This window comes from Balaenoptera acutorostrata, chromosome 1, assembly GCF_949987535.1.
Source record: "Balaenoptera acutorostrata chromosome 1, mBalAcu1.1, whole genome shotgun sequence".
Classification (NCBI taxonomy): Eukaryota; Metazoa; Chordata; class Mammalia; order Artiodactyla; family Balaenopteridae; genus Balaenoptera; species Balaenoptera acutorostrata.
Window position 1 is genome coordinate 59551448 of NC_080064.1, and position 27393 is coordinate 59578840.

General features: G+C 39.1%; 1 protein-coding gene across 2 annotated transcripts; it reads right to left on the reverse strand.

Annotated features, from left to right (window-relative positions):
• Positions 1-219: 219 nt before the first annotated feature.
• RPE65 (retinoid isomerohydrolase RPE65) lies at positions 220-27393 on the reverse strand. Of its 2 annotated transcripts, XM_007182907.2 has the most exons (16): positions 27359-27393; positions 22302-22382; positions 21857-21961; positions 20675-20757; positions 18862-19012; positions 17262-17369; positions 17017-17158; positions 13412-13559; positions 11782-11863; positions 11411-11543; positions 11161-11300; positions 10063-10192; positions 3225-3339; positions 3033-3127; positions 2810-2921; positions 220-1453 (listed from the first exon to the last, which is right to left on the reverse strand). In XM_007182907.2, the coding sequence occupies exons 3-16, from the start codon at positions 21865-21867 to the stop codon at positions 1302-1304; spliced, it is 1602 nt and encodes a 533-aa protein (XP_007182969.1). In that variant the 5' UTR covers positions 21868-21961; positions 22302-22382; positions 27359-27393; the 3' UTR covers positions 220-1301. The 2 variants fall into 2 exon arrangements, with proteins under 2 accessions (XP_007182969.1, XP_057396779.1); XM_057540796.1 differs by lacking the exons at positions 220-1453; positions 2810-2921; positions 3033-3127; ... (2 more) ...; positions 11161-11300; positions 11782-11863 and having other exon boundaries at positions 11410-11543.

Here is a 27393-nt window from a genome sequence, read left to right on the forward strand (position 1 = left end):
TAAAAATCCACAGGGGGAAAAATGATGGAAAAGACCAGTAGTTGAGCTTAGATGAGCTGTGTGTGATTTTACTTTATAATTCCCACTTTCTTGTAATTTTAGATTTTCTTTGAAAAGTATGCTTTAATGAGTATTTATAATTTTAAAAAACGAGTTTGCATTTCATCTAAATAAAGAAATCAAATGGATGCATCAAGTACACTAGTCAGTCTGTTCCTTCAAGCTGTTTTTACTTAGTCAAACACAATGCTGATCATCTTAAATACAATGATATGTAATACTTTTGAGCATAAAATAGATGTCAGGATTAAGATATAGAATAAACATTTTTGTCAATCTTCATTATTTGCAATATGTAGCTCAGAAGAGAATAATTTTAAAAACAAAAGTGCTTAAAATATATTAATATTGGAAAGTTAATGACAATATTTCTCTTTTTTCACTTTCAGGTGATTGCACAGTGCTTAAATATAATTAAGCAGACGAGGCAACAAAGTATAACCCCCCCCCACACACACACATTATTACCCCATACTCTGATTTTAAATAGAAATTATATTTGTAAGTATTTTATGCTCTGGTTTTCAAAAAAAATTACAGTCACTACTATATGTAATTGCTTGGATGTTATGTAAGCTTTTAATAGATAATCTCTGAGAAATTATTTGGTTGAGAGCCTTCAGTGGATTAGAGATAGGTTTCCTCATTATAAAATCAGAAATAGTAGTAATTGCTATTTAGTATATTAAGTATATTAAATGGAAATGTTAAAGTTTATAAAACTTGAGAATCTTTGAACAATTACATATATATGCATACAATTACACTGATTGTCTTAGATGATAGTCCCTGGTTTGAGAAAAAGTTTGGTTTGACATTTAATAATTAAGCCTTTTTGCAAGATACTGTTTTGACTTGGCAAAGCCACATACAAATCAGGTGTAGAGGACTGGCTTTTAAGTGTTAAAAAATAATTGGAGCAGATAGGTACCTAAATACACTTTTATAATAGGAATAAAAGTTTAATAAATCCACATTCATTTGCTCTTTGATTATAAATATATAAAGTTTTTAGTTATGATGTGTCTGTCTCACAGGGAAAGTATGATTACCTAAATATGCACTTTTTTTAAAAGGAATTGCTGACTCAACTCTGTGCGTTCTGTAAAACATTGTAAAATTGTGTGCATCTGCAAGTTAAAACTCATATACAGCAGGCTAAAACTGAACAGAATCTGACTGCAGACCTGACTATGTTTTTCTGGGTTTTGTCACCAGAAACATATTAGGCTAGAATGTGCTCAGGATTTTTTGAACAGTCCATGAAAGGTGACAGGGATGTTAATCTCCACTTCAGCCCTGGCAACTTCACTCAAGTCCTTGGCATTCAGAATTAGGAGATAAGCGGGCTTTTGACCTGCCCCAGGGCTCACCACCACACTCAGAACTACACCTGTTAATCAGAAGTTAATAAGGCAATGTTGAATTAAAAAAAAAAAAAAAGCCCATAGCATTAGATTAAGTGTCACTGAAATAATACAGGAAGCAAGGAAGCATTACATTGACAAATAAAGAAAACCAGATGACTTGATATCTTGTTCTGACTCTTCTACCACCTGGCTATGTGGCAACCCTGAAAGGGATTTTAAATTTTTCATGTCCCCTGGACTATAAGCTCTAAGAAGGGAGTGACCCTATCTGTCTTGCCCACTGTTGTATCCCAATAGCCTACTACAATGATTACTTACAATGATAGTAAGTATTCATTAAATTCTTATTTAATGAATGTTTTGAACATGAATGAATGAACACAGAATGTTTCTGTGTTTTTATCTGTATCATACGATACAGATATCGTATGTGTCATACGATTTAACACCTGTTCTACCTGTGGCAAAAAAGGAATGTTGTGACAATCAAGTGAAAAATGTATATTAAAAGACTCTGGGAATTCCCTGGTGGTTCAGTTGTTAGGACTCCGCGCTTTCACTGCTGAGGAAGCGGGTTCAATCCCTGGTCGGGTAACTAGGATCCCGCAAGCTGAGCGGTGTGGCCAAAAAAAAAAAAGACTTTGAAAACAGTAAGGTATATTATTTCTATAATTTCCAAGACCTAGCTGGAAGCTTACTTCCTTCAAACAAAATAAGAACAAACTTTTTGCGGTTTTGACTGGAAAGGCTGTATATGTAAAATCACTTAGCGTAAAACAGCTCTACAATTCCTTATTTTATTCATTTCTCTGTGGTTTTCCATATTTTAATCCCAGAGAGGATAACCTACCTCCTTGTCCCGGATAATCAATAGTTAACTAAGACTGACGCTTTGTAACTGAGTTGCTGTTTTATAGGCTGTTGCTCTGGATCCCCTTCTAGCCCCAGCTTACTAAAAGGAAAAACCAAAACTAGAAGCACAAAGCCTCATCCTCATTCTCTTGGATCTGTTAGAATACTCAATTTCCCTCCTTAGAACTCTATCCCTTTTCAGAAATGTATCTAGGTCAGGAAAGGCAAAAACCTAGGCCGCATGCTGCTCCTTCTTCCTCCTCTCCTTCATCTAGAGCAGACATTGATGTTCCATCGTGACGCCAGATGGTGCTTTAGCATTTTTCCAACAGTACCAAATGAAACCTGACCATAAGATAAAACTTATTTTCAAATAAGTTTAAATTCTTTAGTGCTGTCCCATTCAATAGTATAAAGGATTATTTCTGAACATTAGGGAATAATCAACATAACTCCTCTCCTAATTAACTAACTATATGAACTGCAATGAAAAGAGAGTGTTCAGACACATCTATTACTTTTATTACCGTCATCTTCCTCCAAGGCATCTGGGTGAGAAACAAAGATGGGTTCTGAGGGGTATGAATCAGGCTCTTGCCATACCCAAGTTTCTTTAGTTTTGACGTTCAGCTTACAGAGCTGCTTGTAAGAAAGAAAAGTCAATCAGTCAGTCAATCAAGTCAATATGCTCTACTTGACTAGCATGTGACTCAAAGTACTGTTCGAATATTAGGAAGATGGATTAATTACCCTGTCTGGAACAAAGTGATTCAAGCCAAGTCCATATGCGTATGTGTAAGGTTTCCCACCATACTTCTGGTAGTTGATTTGAGGAAATTCAAATGCTGCAAAATAGAGCACGTGCTTAGGAAAACTCGTTAATCTCTTTGAATGGAACATTTTGTTCTCTGTCATGTGAGGTTTTTTCCTAAATCATCTCACCTTGGCGAGGCCCTGAAAAGAGAACTTCAGGTTCCAGCCAGATGGTCTCGTCACTGCACAGAATTGCAGTGGCAGTTGTGTTGGGGAGTGTGACTAAATTCTTGCCTGTGTCAGCCTAAGAAAGAGGATAACAGAAACCTCAGTGAGTAGGAAAGAAAAATCAAGCAGCCATAAATATAGTCTTCCCAAGTTTTGTCTCCTGAGTTCTTCATTTCTTAAGTCAACATGTAGGGAGAGGCAGTGCAGAAAACTCTAGAAAGGGGAGCCCAGGAACATGACTGGGAAAGCTGTCTGTGTCCACGTCAATCACTGGCTGTGTGTCACTGGGAAAGTCACACAACTTCATAGGCCCTCAGTCTTCTCATCAGTGAAATGAGACTGACCTCGAAGAAAATTTACAGCTCTGAGGATGGGCTCTGGAAAAAGAAGTATTCTTCTGCAGAACAACAAAGACTTCAACCTCTAGGTATCCATACAGTGTTTGTCTCCTTTATAGTTAGGCTATATTTTTATTTTATTTGAAAACAAAATCATACTCGTATGTTGTCAAAAAAGAAAACAAATTGAAAAACTACTGACCAGATGTTTTCTAAGATCTCTTGTCACCTACATTGCTCCCATGTGATTTTTCAGATTATTTTATGAAAGGAATGAATATCATGAGCTCTTTCAAAGAACATATTCATTTAGTAATACCTGCATCAAATACTTAAATACATGTTTTGTGTTAGACTCTATTCTAGCCATTTGGGATATTTCAGAGAACAGAGTCCCTGTCATCATGAAGTTTACATTCTAATTTGGGAACATAAACAATATAAATATAATTAATAGATAAAGTGTTTAGTACATCATGAATGTGAGGAGAAAAAATAGAGCAGAGTAAGGGGGATCAGAAGTGTGCAGAGTAGGTGAGTTGTAATTTTAGTAGGTGGTCAGGGTGGGCCTCATTGAAAAGGTGACATTTGGGATAAAACTTGTAGGAGATGAAGGAAGCTAGCAATATAGATATCTGGGGAAGAGCATTTGAGCAGAGAGAACAAACTACAAAGGCCTGAGGTAGGAGTACGCCAAAGGTCCTTAACATTAAAGAGACCAGTGTGGCTGCACTGACTGAGCTCGGGGGAGAAGAGCAGGAGAGGAGAGTGAAGGGGTAGAGACTGATAGGTCATTGTGAGGTCTTGGTCTTTTTCTGTGAGCGAGAGATGAGAAGTCATTGGAGGGTTCTGAGCAGAGCAGTGGCAGGCTCTGATTTATTTTTAAAAGAATCACCCTGACTGCTCTGTCGAGATCACTTTTGCAGCTCAATATTAAAAAAACAAACAACCCAATCCAAAAATGGGCAGAAGACCTAAATAGACATTTCTCCAAAGAAGACATACAGAGGGCCAAGAAGCACATGAAAAGCTGCTCAACATCACTAATTATTAGAGAAATGCAAATCAAAACTACAATGAGGTATCACCCCACACCAGTTAGAATGGGCATCATCAGAAAATCTACAAACAACAAATCCTGGAGAGGGTGTGGAGAAAAGGGAACCCTCTTGTACTGTTGGTAGGAATGTAAATTGATACAGCTACTTTGGAGAACAGTATGGAGGTTCCTTAAAAAACTAAAAATAGAATTACCATATGACCCAGCAATCCCACTACTGGGCATTTACCCAGAGAAAACCATAATTCAAAAAGACACATACACCCCAATGTTCATTGCAGCACTATTTACAATAGCCAGGTCATGGAAGCAATCTAAATGCCCATCGACAGACAAATAGATAAAGAAGATGTGGTACATATATACAATGGAGTATTAGCCACAAAAAGGAACGAAATTGGGTCATTTGTAGAGATGTGGATGGATCTAGAGACTGTCATACAGAGTGAAGTAAGTCAGAAAGAGAGAAACAAATATCGTATATTAATGCATATATGTGGAACCTAGAAAATGGTACAGATGAATCAGTTTGCAGGGCAGAAATTGAGACACAGATGTAGAGAACAAACGTATGGACACCAAGCAGCAAACCACCAAACCACCAAAGCAGTGGGGGGTGGGGGTGATGGTGTGATGAACTGGGCGATTGGGATTGACATGTATACACTGATGTGTATGAAATGGATGACTAATAAGAACCTGCTGTATAAAATATATATATATCTGTGAGAGATACAAAAATAAATTAATTAATTAAATACATGTAAGTTAAAAAAAAAAAAAAGAGTAGGGGAGATTCAAGAGTGAAATCAGGGAAACCAGTTTGTCTTGTAGTAGTCCAGTCAAAAGAAAACAATGGTTCAGACTAGGCTAGTAGCATTGAAGTCAGTGAGGAGTGTAAGGTAGAGCCAAGAGGATTTCCTGATAGATAAGATATGGGGTGGGGAAGAGGCATGAAACTGAGAAAGGAGTCAAGAAGGGCTCCAAGGTTTTTGGCCTGAATAATTAAAAGTTGGAGTTGTCACAACAAAGATGGGGATTACTGAAGGTAATTTTTGGTAGGGGAAGAGGAGAAGTTTAGGTTTTGTCTATTAAACTTGAAGTGTTTATTGGACATCAAAATAAAGACATGGCATTGGCAGTAGCATATAAGAACCTTGAGTTAAAAGGAAAGTTGGAGATGAAATTCTAGGCTGCTTTAAAGCATGAGTCTTTACAAAGGGAGTGAGTGTACAGATAGAAGATAGAACAAAGGGCTGAGTTCTGGTGCCCTCCAACATAAAGGGGTCTTCAAGAGAGGAATGAGGGGATAGGTGGTGGGGGCAAGAAGAGTTAAGAGAAGGATTTTGTAAGAGGGCAAAATAATAGCATGATATGCATGATTTAATGAAAACGGGAGGAGTGTGAGATATATGAGAGAGGGGGAGAATTGTAGAGTGTTGTCCTGGAGAGGGTGAAGAAGGATGGGAAAGAGTAGTTCTGAATAGGATGATGGATAATTCAGTATGAGTACAGATGCTGGTGGGTGGGTAGATGTGGTGGCAGGAGTCTACGTTCTTTTCTGATCTCTTTCATTTGTTTCAGTAAAATAGGAACCAGAGCCATCAGTTGAGTATGAGTGTGGAGGTGGGAGGTGTTAGAAGGTTGAAGAGAGGAGGGTTTGAAATATTTAACTAGGAAAGTGAAGTTGGGAAATGTAGCAGTAAGGTTTGTGGTCATGTACTTAAAAATGGGCCAATTAACACAATTGTGTGTTTTTAGCACTTAATTTCAGCCTTAGAGGTACAAGCAGGGAGTGGGTGGAGGGTTGAATTTAACTAGGATTATGATTTTGACAAATAAATTCTATAAAGTAAGAAAGAGGCAAGAGAAATGAAGATCTACTCAAGGGGGTGATTACAATGATTGACCATGAAATTGTTATTGAATAAGGATGGAAGGTAAGTCCTCAAGGGAGTGAGAGATGGTGAGAAGGTAATAGGTTCAATAGACTGGAGGTTCCTGGTGGGAACTGCAATAGGGCAAGTAATCTTAAAAGATAAGAGGTGGTAGTCAGAATGTGTCATGCATGAAACCAAGGTTATGGTAGAAGCACAGTCAAAGGTAATGGCAAGGTCAGTTGCATGACTGTGGGGAGTGAGTGGCTGAGATAGAATGGAAGACAGAATCAGTGGAGGACATCATGGAACTGAGAGGCCAGTTGTTGGAAGAGTCACCTATGATGTGTATATTGAAATAACTGAGAGTCAGGAGTAGATCAGAGTAGTGTGACACTGAGTCAGAAGGGAGAAGGAGTGGTGGTTAATCGGTGAGAATAATAATGAGGGGTGTATATATATAAATGTAGACATACCACTTGGCTATATACTTAGCTGAAGTGAGATTTGAAATTGGAAGATTTTAAGGGTGGGTGGAAGGAGCAATGGTCTGGAAGCAGCGAAGTGGAATAAGTGTATCACAACCCCAGGCCTGGTGGTACAAGCGCTGTAAGAGGAGAAACTGCTACCCCTGGAAATTGCTGCTGAAGAGACCAGTGTCCTAGAGGGAATGTCAGATTTTTTGGTAAAAGAAGAAGGTGGAAGGAACCTTCTGAGCAGAGGATAGATGGAATTTTTCTGGTATGTACAATGAACTAAAAGGAAATAGTGAAAGATTTTCAGGATTGGGAAGAGATGGGAGGTGAGGATGGGTCTTGTGAGATTCTGTGAAGTGGGGCCTCGAGGCACTTCATGGTGATTTTGGGAAGGAGAGAGCGGCATGTGTGCATACATACATATTTATACATGTATACAGTAAGTTCAAATGTTGATGTCGAACATATTACTTATGCGACTGTAACTTTAATGATTTTACTCTGTCGTATCTTATTTTTTTCCACCATTAAATTAGGGTTTTTAATGTAAGAGATCTGTAACATTATCTTTGCTTTCCAAACTAGCTCCTTATTTTCACTCTTCCCCCTCACTATTTTTTTAACAGATGCATTTATCCCCTGACCCAGCAATTTCACTTCTGAGAGTCTATCCTATTGCTATATCTGCACATATATAAAATAACATACATACAAAGTTATTCCTTGTGACATTATCTGTAACAGCCAAAGAATGGAAACAACTCTGTTGCCCAGCAGTGAGGGACTTGGGTATGTTCACAAAAAAGAATACCATGCAGTTGAAGAAAGCAAATCTTCAATATATATTTCAAAATGAAAAGAAGCAAGGAACAAAAATGTGGATATAGAAAGTTACTTTTTGTGTAAAAATGGGAAATAATAATTATATATATTTATATTTTCTTATATTTGCATAAACAAAGGAAAAGGAAAGACATTAAAAGTTACACACAGAAGTGAAGGGGAATGGTATGGAATGGAGGCAGATAGAGGTTGGAGTGACACTTCCAGTGTGTACCTTTTTAGATCATTTTGATTTTTTGACCATTTAAATTCACTGCCTATTCAAAAGTAATAAAGGTATATTTTAAAGATATCACTGTTATCTTAATCACTAAACTGGAAACTTCACTCATACTCTTTCCTCTCCTTCCTTCAATCTGTTTATCTATTTCCCTAATTTATGACTTATTTTTCTCTTCATTGCCAAACTTTTAAAAGTGCAGGCTATAGTGATTGCTCCCACATTCTCATCAATTGCTCACCTTTATTGCCTTGAAACCTGATTTCTGCCTCGCTCCCTACTCCCCTGGAGATCACTAAATCTGGTTTTTGGCTCTTCATCTTCAGTCTTTTCAACTTGTCTATATATAGCAGTGGGCACCAGTGAAAACCTTCTCTTACCTTATCATGTGGCATTATCCTCTCTTAGCTGTAACTAGGGCCCTTTGGTGACTTTTTTCTCTTTCTTTCTCTGACTCCTCTTTTCTTACCACTTTCTGCACATGGGTGTTTCCCCAACTGTTGTGCTTGGCCATCTTTTCTTTTCTTTCAGCATTTTATGGCTATCAGGTTCCTCATTTTTAAAATAAACAAATTTGTATGTTTCTTTTAAAACACTTACTCTAAAGTATGAATTTTTCCTGCTAGCAATCTTATCTATCTTCATATATTTGATCATCATTTCAATACCAATAACTATCAGCTCTTTTCTTCTGACCCTACTTTGTGTCTCAAGGACCTGCACTTCCATATGAAAGCCTACAAGACGTCTTCACAAAAATGTTGTTGATGCTGATTTTGTTATTGATGATGATTATAATGAATATTATTTAACACTTTCTTTGTGTGAGGGACTATATTCAGTGATTGACATATGTCACCTCGTTTATTGATCACAAAAATCCTGTATGGTGGATATAGATAAAGAAAAAGGGATTTAAAAAGGTTAAATGTCTCGCTGCAAATCACACAGCTAGAAAGCTGGAAGCCCTGGTCAACCTGGGTCTGTCTTGAAGTCAGCCCTTTTACTCATTCACCCCCCTTCCTCATAGTTCTACAATTCACGTTTATCTCCAAACCTGCTCTGCCTATCACATTTCCTATTTCCAAAGGTATCAACACTCTAGACACATAGGCTTAAAGGATCTCCATGGTCTTTTGCATGTCTAAGACTTAATTCATTCTACCATCTAATCAAATGTAAGATCCTTTTAATTCTACCTGTAGGAACTCTCACTTTTGTCTGTTTGTCTGTTCCTACTACCACTACATTTTTCTGTCACCTGAGTGATTTTCATTGTCTCCAATCCCAGGTCCCTATCATCATCCTTTCTTCACTTCCAATACTACTTACACACAACACAGCCTTATTTTAGAAAATCAAAGCTGCAAATAACCTTAGTTATTATTTAGTCCAATTTATTTAGGTTTCTGAGCAGGCAACCGAACTGTAGGGGAGCTTGCTCACTGAGTGACTTGCTCAGGGAAGCCGGACATTTAGTAGCAGGGACAACTAGAGTAGTCAGTATGCTTGATACCCAGTCCACCAGCTCTGAACATGGCTTTCTTCTGTTCAAAACCTTGACTATCTCCCCATCACCTGTCAAATAAAGCACAAACTTTTTGGCCTGAAAGCCTTCAAAGACTGCCAACCTACTTTTTTTTTTAAGTTTTTTGCCCACTTATTCCACTGTTTTTGCTTATGTTCTAACCAGTTGGATTGCAATCAGTTTTAAAGGATTTTGTAAATAGAAGAACAACAGGTGTAGAGTCAAAACCTGGTTTTCGTTTTGACTCTGCCACAGTTGGATTTTGCTAAGTCATGTGACTCTTCTGAGCTTCAGTTTCCTTGTTTATAAAATGAGGGAAGTGGAATTAGTTAATTTTTAAAGTTCCTTCCAGCTCTGAAATTTCAAGACTTTATGTATAAACACACAGCAGGAGAAAAAATGCTGAGTGAGATGAAACATTCTGGTTATATCTGAAATCTATGTAGAGGGTGGTTACCTTGTCAGTATTCAAAGGAAGTACGTATCTCCTAACTTCAGGCTGGGGAGCCTTTCTGGCATTTCTTTTCACCTCTTCCCAGTTCTCACGTAAATTGGCTAAATATAAGTAATTATAAACAAATTCAAATCTGCAAAAATAAGAAGTCAAACATGAGGACAGCCAATTACAAATAATTTAGGGACATGCTTCATGCCTTTTAAAAGCACAAGTGCCTACCTATTCTTCAGACCCCAACCCAGAACCTGCTAAAGACTCAGGAATACTGGAGCCATTTCTCCTGCCCACTCTGGGTGGAGAAAAGAATCCTGCTCATGGATATGTTTACATAACAACAGCCTTTGAAACTTTCTGCTCTATTTCTCTATCACCATTCTGTCTGTGTCTTCAGGGGCTACTGTATTTTTTAGTGACCTGCTGGGTTTCTTTTGTTTTTTGTTTTTTAACTTATTTATTTTTGGCTGTGTTGGGTCTTCGTTTCTGTGCGAGGGCTTTCTCCAGTTGCGGAGAGCGGGGGCCACTCTTCATCGCGGTGTGCGGGCCTCTCACTATCGCGGCCTCTCTTTTTGCGGAGCACAGGCTCTAGACGCGCAGGCTCAGTAGCTGTGGCTCACGGGCCTAGTTGCTCCGCGGCATGTGGGATCTTCCCAGACTAAGGCTCGAACCCGTGTCCCCTGCATTGGCAGACAGATTCTCAACCACTGCGCCACCAGGGAAGCCCTGACGTGCTGTTTTGAAGAAAGCATATCTCTTTTTCCCAAACCCAGACTAGGTGGAGTTCTAGGCTCCCCGAAGGATCTTGTTAAGTTTGAGTGAAATTAAGCTTAAGTTTACTCATCAAGTCACAGAATCTTTTATTTTCGGGTCTGGTTCACGGACCTGATCAGTTTTCAATCATTAACCATAGTTTTGAGGTTCAGTTAGTGTTTCTGATTATCTAAACTCCCTACAGCCTTTTCAATCATATTTTGTGACTTAAGCATTCTTCTTGCTTTTTTCATGTTATTCAGATTAAATACTGAGAGCGGCATCTCCAAAAAAACCCCTAATTTCCAGGAACAACTAGAGATGTAACATATTTCCAATGTCCTTTCTTACCCTTTCCAGCAACAGAGATCCACAATCAGAAACTCACTGTCTTCATAGGTATTGATGTGATGGAAGAGGTTAAAAGGAGATGTCCTGTATTTATTATTGATATACTTTTTTCTTTTTCTGTCAGCAATATGAAGCCAAACCTTGAAAAGTGAAGAGAATATTTTGATGCATTTAAAAAGAAAAAAAAGTGTGCATTATGAAAGACATATTCTTCAGAACCATAAAGCTGACGAATAAATGTAAGACTTACCCCCATGGTTTCATTGGACTCAAAACAATCCATGTAGTTGGCTCCCCAAAGACTCCATGAAGAAAGGAACTTGAACAGGTTAATTTTGACTGGTGTCTCCACAAAAACAATATAGTTGGGAGTCAAACCAAAACTGTTCAGAAACAGAAATAAACTTGTGAGTGGGAAGGGTTGATTCTCAAACCACAGAGAAATATGTACACATGAGGTTTGCTCAGTTATATGAATCAACAGTGCCTACATGAAATTAACTACATTTAAATTTAGGTTTCTGCAAGAAAATGTCATGATCAGGATTGGTATCAAAGGTAGGCAAAGCAGATCTTTAAACCTGAGTTTTCCTGAAGATTCATAGCAGGCCTTCAAGTTACCTATGGACGTAAGATGGCTTGAATCGGTCACTGCAGGGGAATTGTACAACGATCTCTGACTTGCTTATTGGATCTTCCTTGTCTGAAATAAAGTGGTTTCAAAAGGCTGTGGAACAGCCTCTTTTTTTTTTTTTTTTAAATACAAAGCATTTAGAACAGCTTATGCAAGCAAAGAAATACATTTTCAGATCTTGATTTTTTAAAGAGTTTATTTCCATTTTCTCAGTCACTGGCATTTCTTAGAGAAATTTCATGCGGAGCTGCAATCACCCAGGAAAATCCAAATAGCAGCAGATTTGGAAAGTACACTCAAACAGTGTGTGGCAGACAGAGTGCAGTGGAGTCACATCTTACATCTGGAGGTGGGTTCTAAGTCAAGGGAGTAAGGCAAAATTTTAGTATGGTCAAAGTGCCTTTTACAATCTCTTAAGTTATCTATAAAGTTATGGCATATGTGGTTTTGGGTCCATAGCCCTTTACAATAATTCTTAAGCACATTAAAGTTTATTTACTACTAAGGCAGTGTCTTCAAACCTTAGTGTATATAAGAACCACATAAAAAGCTTCTGAAAATACTGACTATGGGCTCACCCCTAGAATTATTCATTCAGTCTACCTCAGGTGGGGCTCAAGATTTGTATTTCTAACACGTTCCCAGGTGATGCTACTGGCCCAGGGTCTATACTTCAAGAATCATACTAAGCAGTAATAAATAAAAATCCATATATACTCAAATAGTTCTATTATCAAGATCATTGTCAAATTTCTGGCAATGGAGGATAAATGGAGAATTCTAAAGAGTACTCTCTTCTGTTTTGTTTTGTTTTTTTTAAATTGAAGTATAGCGGATTTTTAAAAATAATTAATTAATTAATTAATTTTTGGCTGTGTTGGGTCTTCGTTTCTGTGCAAGGGCTTTCTCTAGTTGTGGCAAGTGGGGTCCACTCTTCATCGCGGTGCGTGGGCCTCTCACTATCGCGGCCTCTCTTATTGCAGAGCACAGGCTCCAGACGCGCAGGCTCAGTAGTTGTGGCTCACGGGTCTAGTTGCTCTGCGGCATGTGGGATCTTCCCAGACCAGGGCTCGAACCCGTGTCCCCTGCATTGGCAGGCAGATTCTCAACCACTGCGCCACCAGGGTAGCCCTCTCTTCTGTTTTAATATTCTTTCTCTATAGTATATGAGTTAAAAGGTTATGTTTGTAGTTTTGGGAATTAAATACACACAAAATACTTACTACACTTTCATATACATGTGTGTATCCTATTACACATACACATATTTGTTTAAAATCTTAATTTTGTCTGGCACATGGATAAGTGCTCAATAAATATTTGCTGGATTCGAATCTAAATCTTATATGATCAAAGTCACATATACACTACATCTTTGAAACACTGTAGAATAGAACATGGCAACTTATTTTTGAAGATGTCATTTCCGGCTATGGTGCTCTTTGGCATTGGTCCCCTGATAGGGTAAGGGTGAGGGGCAGTTGTCCTAAAATCTGAGAGTAATGTAACTGTCCATATAGTGCTATCCTGATATTTCTGATCTGACACCCTGTATTTCCAGTAACTTTCTCATATTATAGATACTTGTTTTAAGAAGAGTCAAAGTGGTAAACTGACCTGCTTGTAGTGGAGGGATCTTTACAATATTGTAGGCAATTGAAAAATTTTTCCCAAAGCAATTACCAATATTGTAAACAGTCCCATCATTTTCAATGTGGGGGTGAGCAGTGGCTCCATTGACCGAGACATAGTTGCAAAGATCAACCTATGGAAGGAGAACAAACATCACCCATGTTAAGAGAAAGATCGTATTACACCTTTGGTTCCTCAGTCTGACCTCACCGTTACCACTTGCACCCTCACCCTAAGTGTGCTTTCTCTCTCTTTCCATCTCTCTGGGTCTTACCCTCTTTTAAATCTGTAGAAGTCCCATCTTTAGTGCTGAGCTCTCCTCTGACCCCCATGCTGACCCCTCATGCCTCTGAAATCTTCAAGTTCTCCCTGATTGAGCTCTTCAATTGATGTAGGCCATACATTCCTCTGGTTGGTTACTTTCCTTTTGCACATGCAGTTTGTCTTCAAACAGTGACGAATTTGAATCCTGGAACTTCTTTACATTCCCCTTATTGAATTACATTGAATTGTATGCTGATAGTCAATAATTTTCATTTTATAAAAATGGCAATTTTTTATGATACAACCTAAACACCAAATCCAGTGTCTTACATACAGAATGAATTTGGAACTGAAAGGAACTTCAGGATTCATCTAGTATAGAAAGTCTTAACCTAAACAGACTTCAGGGGAACCATGAATTCCTGGAATTAATGGAAACTTTTTGAAGACAGGATTCAGTGCTTTAATTCATTTTGGATTCTCATAAAAAATTCAAAACCACTAATCTACCACAAACCTCTCAGTTTACATAAGGAGAACTTGAGGTGTCAGAGAGATCAAATGACTTATCTAAGGATGTAGAGCACTAGAATTTCTACCTGGAACCTGCTCAATAAAGATTTATTGAATGAATAATCGATGGAGTATATATTTGTCTAACCAAAATTCTTTCTATGTGATTAGGAGAGTATGTTTTAAAGCATAGGGAGTTTTTAGCACCCTCATTTAAATAAAAGGCAAGACATTCATTCAGTCATTCAGTCATTCATCAAATATTCCTTGAGCTTCTATTATATGCCAGGTGCTGTGTCAGGGTCTAGGAAAACAGAGATGGCCCTTGCTTTCAAGAACTTCAGTCTAGATTTGCACTGTCCACTATGGTAGCCACATATAGCAATTTAAATGTAAGTTAACCATAATTAGATAGCGCTTCAAATTCAGTTCCTCAGTCACATTAGCCACATCCAAGTGCTCAATAGCACTTGGACAATGAAAATATAGAACATTTCCATCGCTGTAGAAAGTTCCATTTAATAGCACTGTATTGGACCAATAAGCTGGTATACAGTGCAGTAGATGCAAAATGATATCTGTAAAGAAAGGCCATCTAACCCAGACTAGGGGAGTAGGCAGGGCTTCCCAAGGGCAATGACTCCAACACATGCTTGAAAGATGAGTAAAACTTACCAGATGGAGAAGGATGACAGTGTGTTCTAGGGAGTAGGAACCCTAATGTAAAGGCATAGAGTTGCAAAAAGTGAATGCTGCTTGGGGATTACTAGTCATTCAGCATGGCTGCGGTGATACACACACATGGAGGAGGAGAAATAAAAATGGGCCAGCCACAAAGGTCTGTGTTTTTAACTTTATCTTGGAAACTATGGGTGCACTAGTTGGAATAACACATTTATACTTGCATTTTAGAAAAAAAAATTGCTTCTACTGAATTAAGGAGGCTGTATTTAAGGGAATCAGGTTGGAGGCAAAGGAACTTGTTAGGAGTCTATTTCAGTAATAGTAAACAAACAAAAAAACACTCAAAATTTTAAAACTACATTTTTATACGAAGTCAGGGTATAGTGCTGCTCACAATGAAACCTGACTCCTAATAAAGTCTATTCTGGAGCCATACCATGAACTTCACACTTCCAATTAAATTACTATGGTAATCGGATTCACTGCCAAAGTCAAATGGATGGTTTAGAAACTCAGCTTCAGTATTTCTCTAAATGATCTACACACACACTCATATGTGGTTTCAAACATACATCTAAACTAAGAAAGAGCTATCAAGAATATGTTAAGCCTTAGTAAATAGTCTGTTGGGGATTACAAATCAGCTTGTCATATTGAGACCCATTGTTGGGACTCCTTTTCCCTTCTATTCCTACTACACCGAATATCTAGTTCTGGTCTTCAATTCCACCTAATTGGTCTCCTAGCTATCCCTTATCTCTTTTGTCCTCACATACAGCTTACACGTGGCTTCCAGATTAAATAACCTAAAGTACAGCTCTGCTTATACCACTTCCCTGAACAAAAACTTTCAGTAGCTTCCCATCAGCTAAACGACTTGTTCCAAATTTTTGTCCATTATTCAAACTTTTAGTTTCACCCTACCCTGTGTTTCACTGTTCCCCTTGACATGGCATGTTTTAGATCACTAGTTCTCACCTGGGAGTGCTATTGCCCCCTAGGGGGAGAGTTGGAAATGTGGGGGAGCAATTGGAGTTTGTACAATGATTGAGGACATGTCTGGTGTTTAGTAGGTGGGATCAGGGATACCAAACCTCTGCAGTGGGTGAGACAGTCCCCACAATGACGAAGTACCACCAGCCCAATGCCACTGCCACCTCCATTGAGAAATACTGCAAATCTAGCCAAATAAATTATTCTTTATCCTCCAGTTTCCCACCTCTATACAGTTGATCATGGTACTCCCTGTATATGAAATGTTCTTTCTCCAAATTCAATGAAGTTGTGCCTTCCCTTTAACTTCTAACTCAAATGCAAGACTTTTAAACCTTCCTTGATCTGCCCCACTTCACATCCACCAACTACTGCCAGAAGTAATCTTTCTTTGTCCTTTCATAGAAGGCTTTCCTTCTGTGAAAAGAGTCATCACATTCTGTGTCCTATTACAGTTAAGTAATGTATTTATTTGATTTCTCCACCTAGGTGTTAAGCTTTCTGAAGACAAGAACAATGCCTTGCAAATAGTTACATCTTAATAAATATTGGTTGAAAATGTAGATCTATCTTATCGAATGCTGCACCGAGATTGCCTAAGTTCTCATCAAAATTTGTCACTTTCTAATACTGCTGACATGTTTCTCTATGCTTTTTCATTTAAGATATAGCTTTATTTCTAACAAGAAGTGTCTATAAGAAGGGGCAGGTTGGTGCAACACAATTTCCTAGAACAATGAATGGTAGGATTTTCAATATTAAATGTGCCAGTTCCATGCTAGTCTATAAAAACCATGAAGAGCAGGGACCATGTTGTCTTACTCATTGGTATATCTTTTGCATCTAGCATAAGTTCTGGTACAGGGAAGGGACTCAATAAATATTTGTGTCACAAATAAATATGTTAGGCATTTTATACGGTTTTCCTCCAATCCACATAATAAATGTTTGAAATTTCACAGATGGAGAAACAAAGTTTGCCCTATGTCACATTGCTAGTAGTTGATGACAAAGCAGGGATTTGAAACTTAATCTATCTGGCTCTCATATTCTTCAAACCCAAATGCACAGCTGACTTAAGTCTAAGTTGCAAATTCTAAATTCCTGAGCGATATCGCCTGAGCACTGTGTCCTACCTGCTTAATTGTCTCCAAGGTCTCGGGATTAATCTTTGTAATGAAGTTGGTCTCTGTGCAGGCATAGTAATCTTCCCCCACTGGGTAGATATTAACAAGGGCATTGTCAGTAACCTCCACTCCTCGAAAGTAAGAAAAAAACCTGCAGAAGCAAATGGATTTTTCAGTCCAGTAACTTTCAAGCCATGAGAGAAAAAGGGCTAATGTAAAACGTCTTTAATAACATGCAGTTGGGTTTCAGTAACCTGGAAAATATATTCTTGCAGGGGTCTGGGAAAGCACAGGTGCCAAATTCTGTTATGACGATCCTTTTCTCAGTCATTGCCCGTACGTAAGCATCAGTGCGGATGAACCTGAAGGACATTGAGACATGGGAAAGGGTCACAGACAAGGGCAATTAGTGTAGTCCATGGGGAGCTTAGAATATGGTCATTCCATGTGCCCTTCTAAAGTCAGAATCATAAATCCACAACATGAAGAATGAAGAGTCTCGTAACTTTCTTGGGGTGACTGAAGGAGAAAGAGACAATGTGCCACGAGCTTAAATTTATGTCTTATAAACTTCACAGTGACATATGAGGAAATCAAGGTTCAGAGAAATTAAGTGATCGGCATATGTGGCCAGAGCCAGAAAACATGCCTTTTCCATATCACACTATGCAGCCCCATGGGTAGTTCACATTGGACCTCTGATTTCCTGTAGCCTATAATTCACCAATCTACACTGAGCAAGGAAGTATAGAACATGTTATGCTGAATTATATTCCTTTCAATCTTCCTCATGTTCCTCTTGTGTTTTTCTTCAATTTAAAAATTTATTTTGCTACTTTTAAAAGTAGATATTCTTGAATCCGGTCTTTTGCACAGGCAGACCTCCTGAACCATATCTCCCAGACTAGATGGCATACGTTGCCTAGGATTTCTCATGTGGAGAGCCAATTAAAATCTGATTTTGCACTTTCATGAAAAGGAAAAAGTACCAAGGTCTTTAGAAGGCATATAAAGGCTTTGCCTGACCTCCAAAATATGCTTTCATAACTAAATTTTTGCTTGACCTGATCTGTTTCTCTTCTATTACAGTCCAAGTTATCCTGACTACTTCAAGACTCCATTTATTCTTTCTTTTGATGTCTCTTCAGAATGCCTGAAATCTGTGGTGATCAACAAAGCTGCTAACAGGCCTGAATATTAAGGCATAAGACAAACTATTTATTGTGGGGTGTTAATGAATCTTTGTAATGAAATTGGAGTGATGGCTTAGGGCTTCAAGCCTTTTAGCAACAATCTTCTGTTTTTAGAAAACTTCTTTTTCTTGTATTATTATGACATATTTGGTCCTTGCCTCCTTTGTGACACCCCTCCCTCCTTCCCATTGGCCTTTCTGATTATAAAAAAGGAAAGACATCAAGAGACCCATGGTTTAATAAAAATAAAAATAACTATTATTATTATTAAATGCTTCCTATGGGCTAGGTACCATGTTCTCATTTAATCCTTGTAATAAACCCTGAAGTAAATTCTCATTTCTCCCATTTTTATAGATGACAAAACAAAGAATTAGAGATTAACATCTTGCCAAAGGGCACCCACTTAGGCAAATGGTATGTAGTAGGGGATATAGGATTTGAAGCCAGGCATGTCAGACCCCAAAGCCCTAGTTCTTAGCTGCTTCTTTATCCTGTAGTACATCTCCGAGGTGTCCATACAGACTCACTGGCCCAGGAGGATTCTGAGCGGAGGCGAGTATAAAAGTCTCCTCTTGGGTTCAGGAGGTTGAAAAGTACATGGAGGGAGGAGCTGAGATAGGTCCGACCCCTAGGAGGAGTGGGCCCTAGTGTTCTTTACCTTCTGTGGTATGTGACGTGTCCTTCTTTAAAGTCAAACTTGTGCAGGAGAGCTTGCCCATCAAACAGGTGGTAAAATGGCTCAGATCCAACTTCAAAGAGTCCTGGCCCACATCGAAGGAGACTGCCGGTCAGCCAGAGGGGGATCCTGCCTGTGATGAAGGCAAGACTCAGAACATTGCTTCTTACCCCTGCCATTCTCACCCAGGTAAGGAGCAGTGATTATCTAAGCAGCCCGATTGGGCAGCCTCTTACTTCTAAAGCTGGCAGTCATTTCCATTCCCAGCTCTCACGGGGGGTAGCTCTCAGGAAATGCCTGCTGGCCTACTCTCCTTTCACTAGGAGACCAAGTGGTAGGAAATGTGGCAACATCTCAGAGTTTAGATAAAGGGTTGGAAAGAGACAGGGAAAAGTATCTCGAATGGAATGGGATTCTCCATCTAACAGATTTCCCCAGCTACCAATACATTTGCCTTTTTACTGTCTCACTTTTAAGAAAAATTTCAAATTTCTTGATCTATAGGAGGGATGGATTAGAAGTAGGGATCTAGATACTAAACAAAGATGTGTCTACAGAACAAACCATTTAAATGAAACAACAAGAATACTGGCTTCTTAAAATATAGAGCTATATTCCTTTGAGAATATGGGCTACTGTCCAGATAAAGGTCAACCTCCTGTAGCACAAAGTGCAAAGGGCTGTCAGAGACCTGAATTCTGGTTCAGGATTTGCTATGTGCCATCTCTAGGCCTCCGTGTCCTTCTCTGCAAAATGAGGGGCACACAAGAAAGGCCTTAAGTCTGTTCAGTCTAAACAGTTAGGTTTGTGCCCTTTGATCCTTTGAAAAGTACAGCGTTTGGCAGTGTTTGTATAATCCTTGCCATTAAAAAAAAATGTATTATTTCATATAGCTCAATTTCAGCAGCCCACTTTATAAGGATTTATATTTCTGACAAAAATTTGAAAAGAAGGCATGGCTTAACTAAAAGGCACAGCATTAATTTGATTGCTAGAACCTAGATTGTTAGCATGAGAATCTAGTTGAGAAAGAGCACTGGGCTCATCCCTTCTATTTTGCATAAGAGACAATTGGGAGGAAAGAGACCTGCCCAGGCTTTGGACCTTCCTATAACACCATGTCTAAGCAAGGATGCTATGTGGGTCATGTGGTGACTTTGGATAATGATAACAGTAGTAATAATAACAACCATCTATTGATAACTTTGTGCTGGATACTGTGTGAGTCTTTCTATTTACATTATCTCATTTAATCTTCACAACATCTGGATGAGGTAAAATTTGGTTTATGGTAGGTGAATGAATTGAGACTCAGAAAGTTTAAGTAACTTGTTGAAGGATTCACAGATAGTAAAATAATAGAGCTACGATTAGCACCTACATCTGCCTGACTCCAGAACCAAGACTTCTGATATAATGGGCATGAAACCTACCACCCTTTATTGTCATATTCCCAGATGCTTGTCACCAGACCTTCATTTATTCTGCAACTGATAGAACAGACATTTACAGGACATTTTCTATGTGCCAGGCACTGAGCTCGGCACTGACAGTTTAAAGATGACAAAGGTGTAGTCCCAGTTGTTAAGGAATTCCAGTTAGGTAGCATTTTTCTATATTAGAGAAGTAAAGAAAAGAGGAAATGGGCTCTTAGTATAAAAAGCCCGAACGTCCAGATTCCTCTCTCTGTAGCCCACAGGGGGAGCCCGTACTGAGAGGTGCCAATGAATAAGGAGACAGAGAAGAGAGATTGAGACAGAAAAGAGAAGATGGCTTCAAGATAGGTGAGACCAACCTGTAACATGAGCTGTGAGCGGTGAGGATAGTTCCTCCACAGTTTCAAACAGTTTCTTGTAACCACCAGCAGGATGTTCGACTCTGAAATGGTGGAATAATGAGGAGGAAGCCCATGTGGAATCTCAGGAAGTCCACGGAGACAGAGGCAGAGCTCCAGGAGAAAAGATGCTCTCTGCTCAATGGTGGTGCATACTGCCAGTCTAGCCTGGGCTGGGAGCACACAGTGTTTTGGTGTGGTGTGGTGGTAGAAATGGATCAGGGTGGCAAAGGGGCCCAGGTCAGTGCTCCTCCTTTGATGAAGGAGAAAATGACCTCCCTTTTAATGCCACAGTGGACTTGCCCTCTGCAGTTTTCCCATATTTCTGAAGACAAGTCAACAAATCCCGCCATTGTCACTTCTCTTCCTGACCGAGTCCTTCCCACAGAATTAGCCTGCCTTGTCCGCATCATTTATTCTCTTGCCTCACAGACAATCTCATTCCTCTCCCTCTTATGCACTGGGATACCACAGGTTTGGGGGTCAGTTTGTCATCCTTTGTTTTCACCCATATTATATCATCACTTCTTCCCATCATCTCATTTCATCACCAATCTCCAAGAGCTACAGTACATTTTAAATATAGTCAGACAAAGAGATTTAGGTCTTATATTTTTGATTATTTTCTCCCTTCTCACTTTGGCTCCATTTTATAACTTCTTAGAGTGAGAGCTCTGACCAGACTGCCTAATTATGATAGTTATTTTTTATTAAGTACTTACCATGTGCCACATACTATAAAAAGGACTTTGTATGCTATTCGTTCATTTAAATCTCACCACACCATAATGGGGTAAGTACTACTCATTCTATATATGGAAAAGCCAAGACTTCAAAAAGTAATTTGCCGAAAATCACACAGCTAGGAAATGGCTGGGCAAGAAGTGGAACCCAGGTCTGCCTCATTGAAATCTTCATGCTCACTACTACTTCCAAGGCCCATTCCAAGCCACACAAATCCCACTGTAATTTAGACCTGAATTCTAGATATTTGCTTCAATATATAAATAGGAAGAAACTCCCCGACCATGACCCAAGGCCTTCCCTAAAGGGGTCATCAATCCTCTTCAGGAGCTCTTGAAATAGACCATTTACCATCAACACACTAAGGAATTAAAAAAATCATCTCCCAGAGATACTTACTGGCTGGACATTTTCCCTCAGTGGAGGATTGAGAGTTCTGGCACCAGTTGTGGAATGAGGAGGCAAGTCCTCAGCCAGGGGCCTTTATATGCCTTCTAAATCCACCTAAAAAGAGTTATGGCTTTGGGAACACTTTCTCACCCCTTCAGCTGAGAGAGGGTGGATAGAAGTGGCTTTCAGTGCTCAGATACTCCTGATGCTTGAGCATTAATTTGGGCTGGCCGCTCCCTTAATTGTTTTTTGGCTATTTTCCAGAGACCTCAATCCTTCCCAAAGAGAATGAGAAGTGGATTAGAAAGAAAGGAGTTGTGTGGGAGTGGCTAGCATCAGGCCTGTGCTGATCCGTGTCACGCCACTGGAACCGGGCAACATTCTCTGGTGCCCACCTCCCTCTTCCGCTTCTGTGCCTTCATCTTTACCCCCATTCATTTATTCATTCACTTACTTATTTTTAAAAATATCTCTTGCACATTGTCTATGGAGCAGGCATGGATGAGCCACCTCTGTCTTCACACATCTTGTAACTCTGCAAGAATAACAAGAAACTAACAAACTATTCAATACAATTTTATAAGTGCTATGATTGGAGAAGTATGGAGTGTTATGGAAGCACACTGTAGCACTTCTAACTCTCTCTGGTCACCTTATCAGCTCCATTCAGGGCCCAATTCCGACCAGGCTGAGGACTTCAGCTATGTTCTTTTGATTTGCTACAGATGAACCCCTTTCATATCTTTGCTTGTTACTAATGCTTTCCTGATCTCCACATCACCTTCCTGTTCATTGGTACGTGTGCTGCAGTCAGATAGTAAATAGCACTATTTCATTCATATTTCCACACTCCTTCATTTAGCCTCAGTTGTTTGCCAGCACAGACATGGTACTGACCAAAGGAGTCCCCTGGAAACAGACAAGATACTTACTATACCAGCTGACAACCTTAACATTTTTTTAGAAACTCACCATGATCAAGTGGGCTTTATCCCAGGAATGCAAGGACTCTTCACTATACACAAATCAATGTGATAAACCATATTAACAAATTGAAGAAGAAAAACCATATGATCATCTCAATAGATGCAGAAAAAGCTTTTGACAAAATTCAACACCAATTTACAATAAAACCCCCCCAGAAAGTAGGCATAGAGGGAACTTACCTCAACACGATAAAGGCCATATATGACAAACCAACAGCCAACATCGTTCTCAATGGTGAAAAACTGAAACCATTTCCACTAAGATCAGGAACAAGACAAGGTTGCCCACTCTCACCACTATTATTCAACATACTTTTGGAAGTCATAGCCACAGCAATCAGAGAAGAAAAAGAAATAAAAGGAATCCAAATTGGAAAAGAAGAAGTAAAACTGTCACTCTTTGCAGATGACATGATACCATACACAGAGAATCCTAAAGATGCTACCAGAAAACTACTAGAGCTAATCAATGAATTTGGTAAAGTAGCAGGGTACAAAATTAATGCACAGAAATCTCTTGCATTCCTATACACTAATGATGAAAAATCTGAAAGAGAAATTAAGGGAACGCTCCCATTTACCACTGCAACAAAAAGAATAAAATACCTAAGAATAAATCTACCTAAGGAGACAAAAGACCTGTATGCAGAAAACTATAAGACACTGATGAAAGAAATTAAAGATGATACAAACAGATGGAGAGATATGCCATGTTCTTGGATTGGAAGAATCAACATTGTGAAAATGACTATACTACCTAAAGCAATCTACAGATTCAATGCAATCCCTATCAAACTACCACTGGCATTTTTCACAGAACTAGAACAAAAAATTTCAAAATTTGTATGGAAACACAAAAGACCCCGAATAGCCAAAGGAATCTTGAGAAAGAAAAACGGAGCTGAAGGAATCAGGCTCCCTGACTTCAGACTCTACTACAAATCTACAGTAATCAAGACAGTATGGTACTGGCACAAAAACAGAAATATAGATCAATGGAACAGGATAGAAAGCCCAGAGATAAACCCATGCACATATGGTCACCTTATCTTTGATAAAGGAGGCAAGAATATACAATGGAGAAAAGATAGCCTCTTCAATAAGTGGTGCTGCAAAAACTGGACAGCTACATGTCAAAGAATGAAATTAGAACACTCCCTAACACCATACACAAAAATAAACTCAAAATGGATTAAAGACCTAAATGTAAGGCCAGACACTATCAAACTCTTAGAGGAAAACATAGGCAGACCACTCTATGACATAAATCACAGCAAGATCCTTTTTGACCCACCTCCTAGAGAAATGAAAATAAAAACAAAAATAAACAAATGGGACCTAATGAAACCTAAAAGCTTTTGCACAGCTAAGGAAACCATAAGCAAGATTAAAAGACAATCCTCAGAATGGGAGAAAATATTTGCAAATGAAACAATGGACAAAGTATTAATCTCCAAAATATACAAGCAGCTCATGTAGCTCAATATCAAAAAAACAAACAACCCAATCCAAAAATGGGCAGAAGACCTAAATAGACATTTCTCCAAAGAAGATATACAGATCGCCAACAAACACATGAAAGGATGCTTAACACCACTAATCATTAGAGAAATGCAAATCAAAACTACAATGAGGTACCACCTCACACTGGTCAGAATGGCCATTATCAAAAAATCTGCAAACAATAATGCTGGAGAGGGTGTGGAGAAAAGGGAACCCTCTTGCACTGTTGGTGGGAATGTAAATTGATACAGCCACTATGGAGAACAGTATGGAGGCTCCCTAAAAAACTAAAAATAGAACTACCATATGACCCAGCAATCCCACTACTGGACATATAACCTGAGAAAACCATAATTGAAAAAGAGTCATGTACCACAATGTTCACTGCAGCTCTATTTACAATAGCCAGGACATGGAAGCAACCTAAGTGTCCATCGACAGATGAATGGATAAAGAAGATGTGGCACATACATACAATGGAATATTACTCAGCCATAAAAAGAAACGAAATTGAGTTATTTGTAGTGAGGTGGATGGACCTAGAGACTGTCATACAGAGTAAACTAAGCCAGAAAGAGAGAAACAAATACCGTATGCTAACACATATATATGGAATCTAAAAAAAAAAAGGTTCTGAAAAACCTAGGGGCAGGGCAGGAATAAAGATGCAGACCTGCTAGAGAATGGACTTGAGGACACGGAGAGGGGGAAGGGTAAGCTGGGACGAAGTGAGGGAGTGGCATGGCCATATATACACTACCAAACGTAAAATAGATAGCTAGTGGGAAGCAGCCACCTAGCATAGGGAGATCTGCTCGATACTTTGGGACCACCTAGAGGGGTGAGATAGGGAGGGTAGGAGGGAGACACAAGAGGGAGGGGATATGTGGATATATGTATATGTATAGCTGATTCACTTTGTTATACAGCAGAAACTAACACACCATTGTACAGCAATTATACTCCAATAAAGATGTTTAAAGAAAGAAATATTAAAAAAATTGATATAAAAAAATTAATAAGTGGTTATGGCTAGTCACCCTCAAGCTCTTCAACAAACCTATAAAACAATTAATCTGAGCACTCCTCAAGATAGATGACAAAACCTTACTGTCCCAGCATGCCTTGCAGTGAGGATTCAGGAATGTGACCTGGGCTCCATCAATAAGAGGCAGGGCCAGAGCTCCTAGTGGTAGCACCCAGTGCTTAGCATCAGTGTTGTCTCCACTCATCCAAGGCAGCTGTAGTGTGGAGCCATTCCACAGTGAAGCCTGGAGCATTATCACTGGCCTGGTGATCTCCAGGTCTCATTCTTTAGTCATCCCAGAGATTCTGTTAGCTACCTAATATTTAAAAATTTTGTTTGCCACTTTGATTAACTAGAGTTGATTTCACTGTTTACAGCTAAGAGCTCTGTCTCTAGAAAATGATGGTAATATAGGATACTGTGGTATCACATATAATGAACATCTATATTGGTATATGGAGGTCCGGGAAGGATTTTTGAGGACGTATCTAAGCTGAGCTAGGAAGAATATGTAAATGTTAGCCAGTAAAAGTGTAGGGAGAAGAGTGTTCAGGCACGGCTTGGGGGAATTTACAAAAGTCTGGAAGCAAGCATGATTTGGGGAAATGGCAAGAGAGGAAGCTAGACTAGAGATAATCATAGGCCAGATTTTGCAGAGCCTTGTGAACTATGTAAAGAAATTGATACCCATATCACGAGAACAGAGGGAATCATTGAAATACTTTACCCAGAAGAGTGACATGATCTGATTTTCCTTTTATTGAGACCACTCTAATTACACTGTGGACAATATGTAGGAATGGGAGATTTGGGCAAGATAAATTAGAGAGAGACCAAACAAATGAAGGTAGTTGATGTAGGGGGATGGGTTGGGGATGGATATGATATTCAAGAGATATTTCAGAGGAAGACTGATCAAACTTTGTGATTGGTGAATGTATGGAGAAATAAAAGGCAGGACAAGGATTACGAGTAGGTTTCTGGCTTGAATTATGGTACAGTTCATTGGGATAGTGCAGTCTGTGTGTGTGATGTGTCAGCGATGCAGAGAGAATAAATTCTGATTTAGATATATGTTTATTAAAGAAAGAGATCACTGGGAGTTGTATACTTTGAAAGCTTTATAGGGAAGTGTGATGAGTTGGAATCTGAAGGATAGACAGGGTGTGGAGAAGGCAGAGAAGGTGGAGAGGACACTCCTGGTGAAGGGAACAGAGGGAGAGAAGGCAGTTTGGGAGGCACATGTTAGAAGGATTTTCTGTCTTCTGTACCACTTGTGCTGGATTTCATTTTCTCAGAAGGAGTCTCATCTCCTTGAGTACAGTCATGTGCCACGCTGTGATACCTGTACACTGGCAGTCCACTGAAGAGAAATTCCAGGAATACCAGGACCCAGCTGCTCTTCTTCCTGTACACCTCCCATTACAAGGGGTCAAAGGAGAAGGCTTTGCGGTAGCCAGGTGCCAGAAAACTACACTACACTATACTACACTACTGCACAACATTATGCCCTGAGGGACAGGGCATTGACAAACTGCATTTAATACTGAATATCACTTCCAGGGAGATTAAAGTCAATCTTACTGGTGCCCACAACTGCACCAAATGCCTTTCTTAGGTATTCTTGTGCTGCCTTTGGTATTCTGGGGCTGTAGCCACATTATTTAAAAACAGGAACTGATTTTAGTGATTTTTGCATTTTACTTTGCATCTTTGGTAGGCTTCATTTTTCAACCTGCTTCAATTGTAGGAGGCAGCTGCTTGACGGCTATTTGTTTTAAACATACAAATAATGGCAATTCATTTTGGGAAGGCTTACAGACTCATGGATCGTGCGAATTGTCAAGTTACCATGTGTGATTAAAGTCAGAATGAAAACTAATTACTATCCACTGAACCTCACTAGACCCCAAGGTCTTCAGGTATAAACGAAGCAAAATAAGCAAAAGCACTTTTTAGCTAAGTACTGTATGTTAAGTATTAAGTAATACTTACCAATGCTGATTCTCAGGGAGTTTGATTTCATGTCT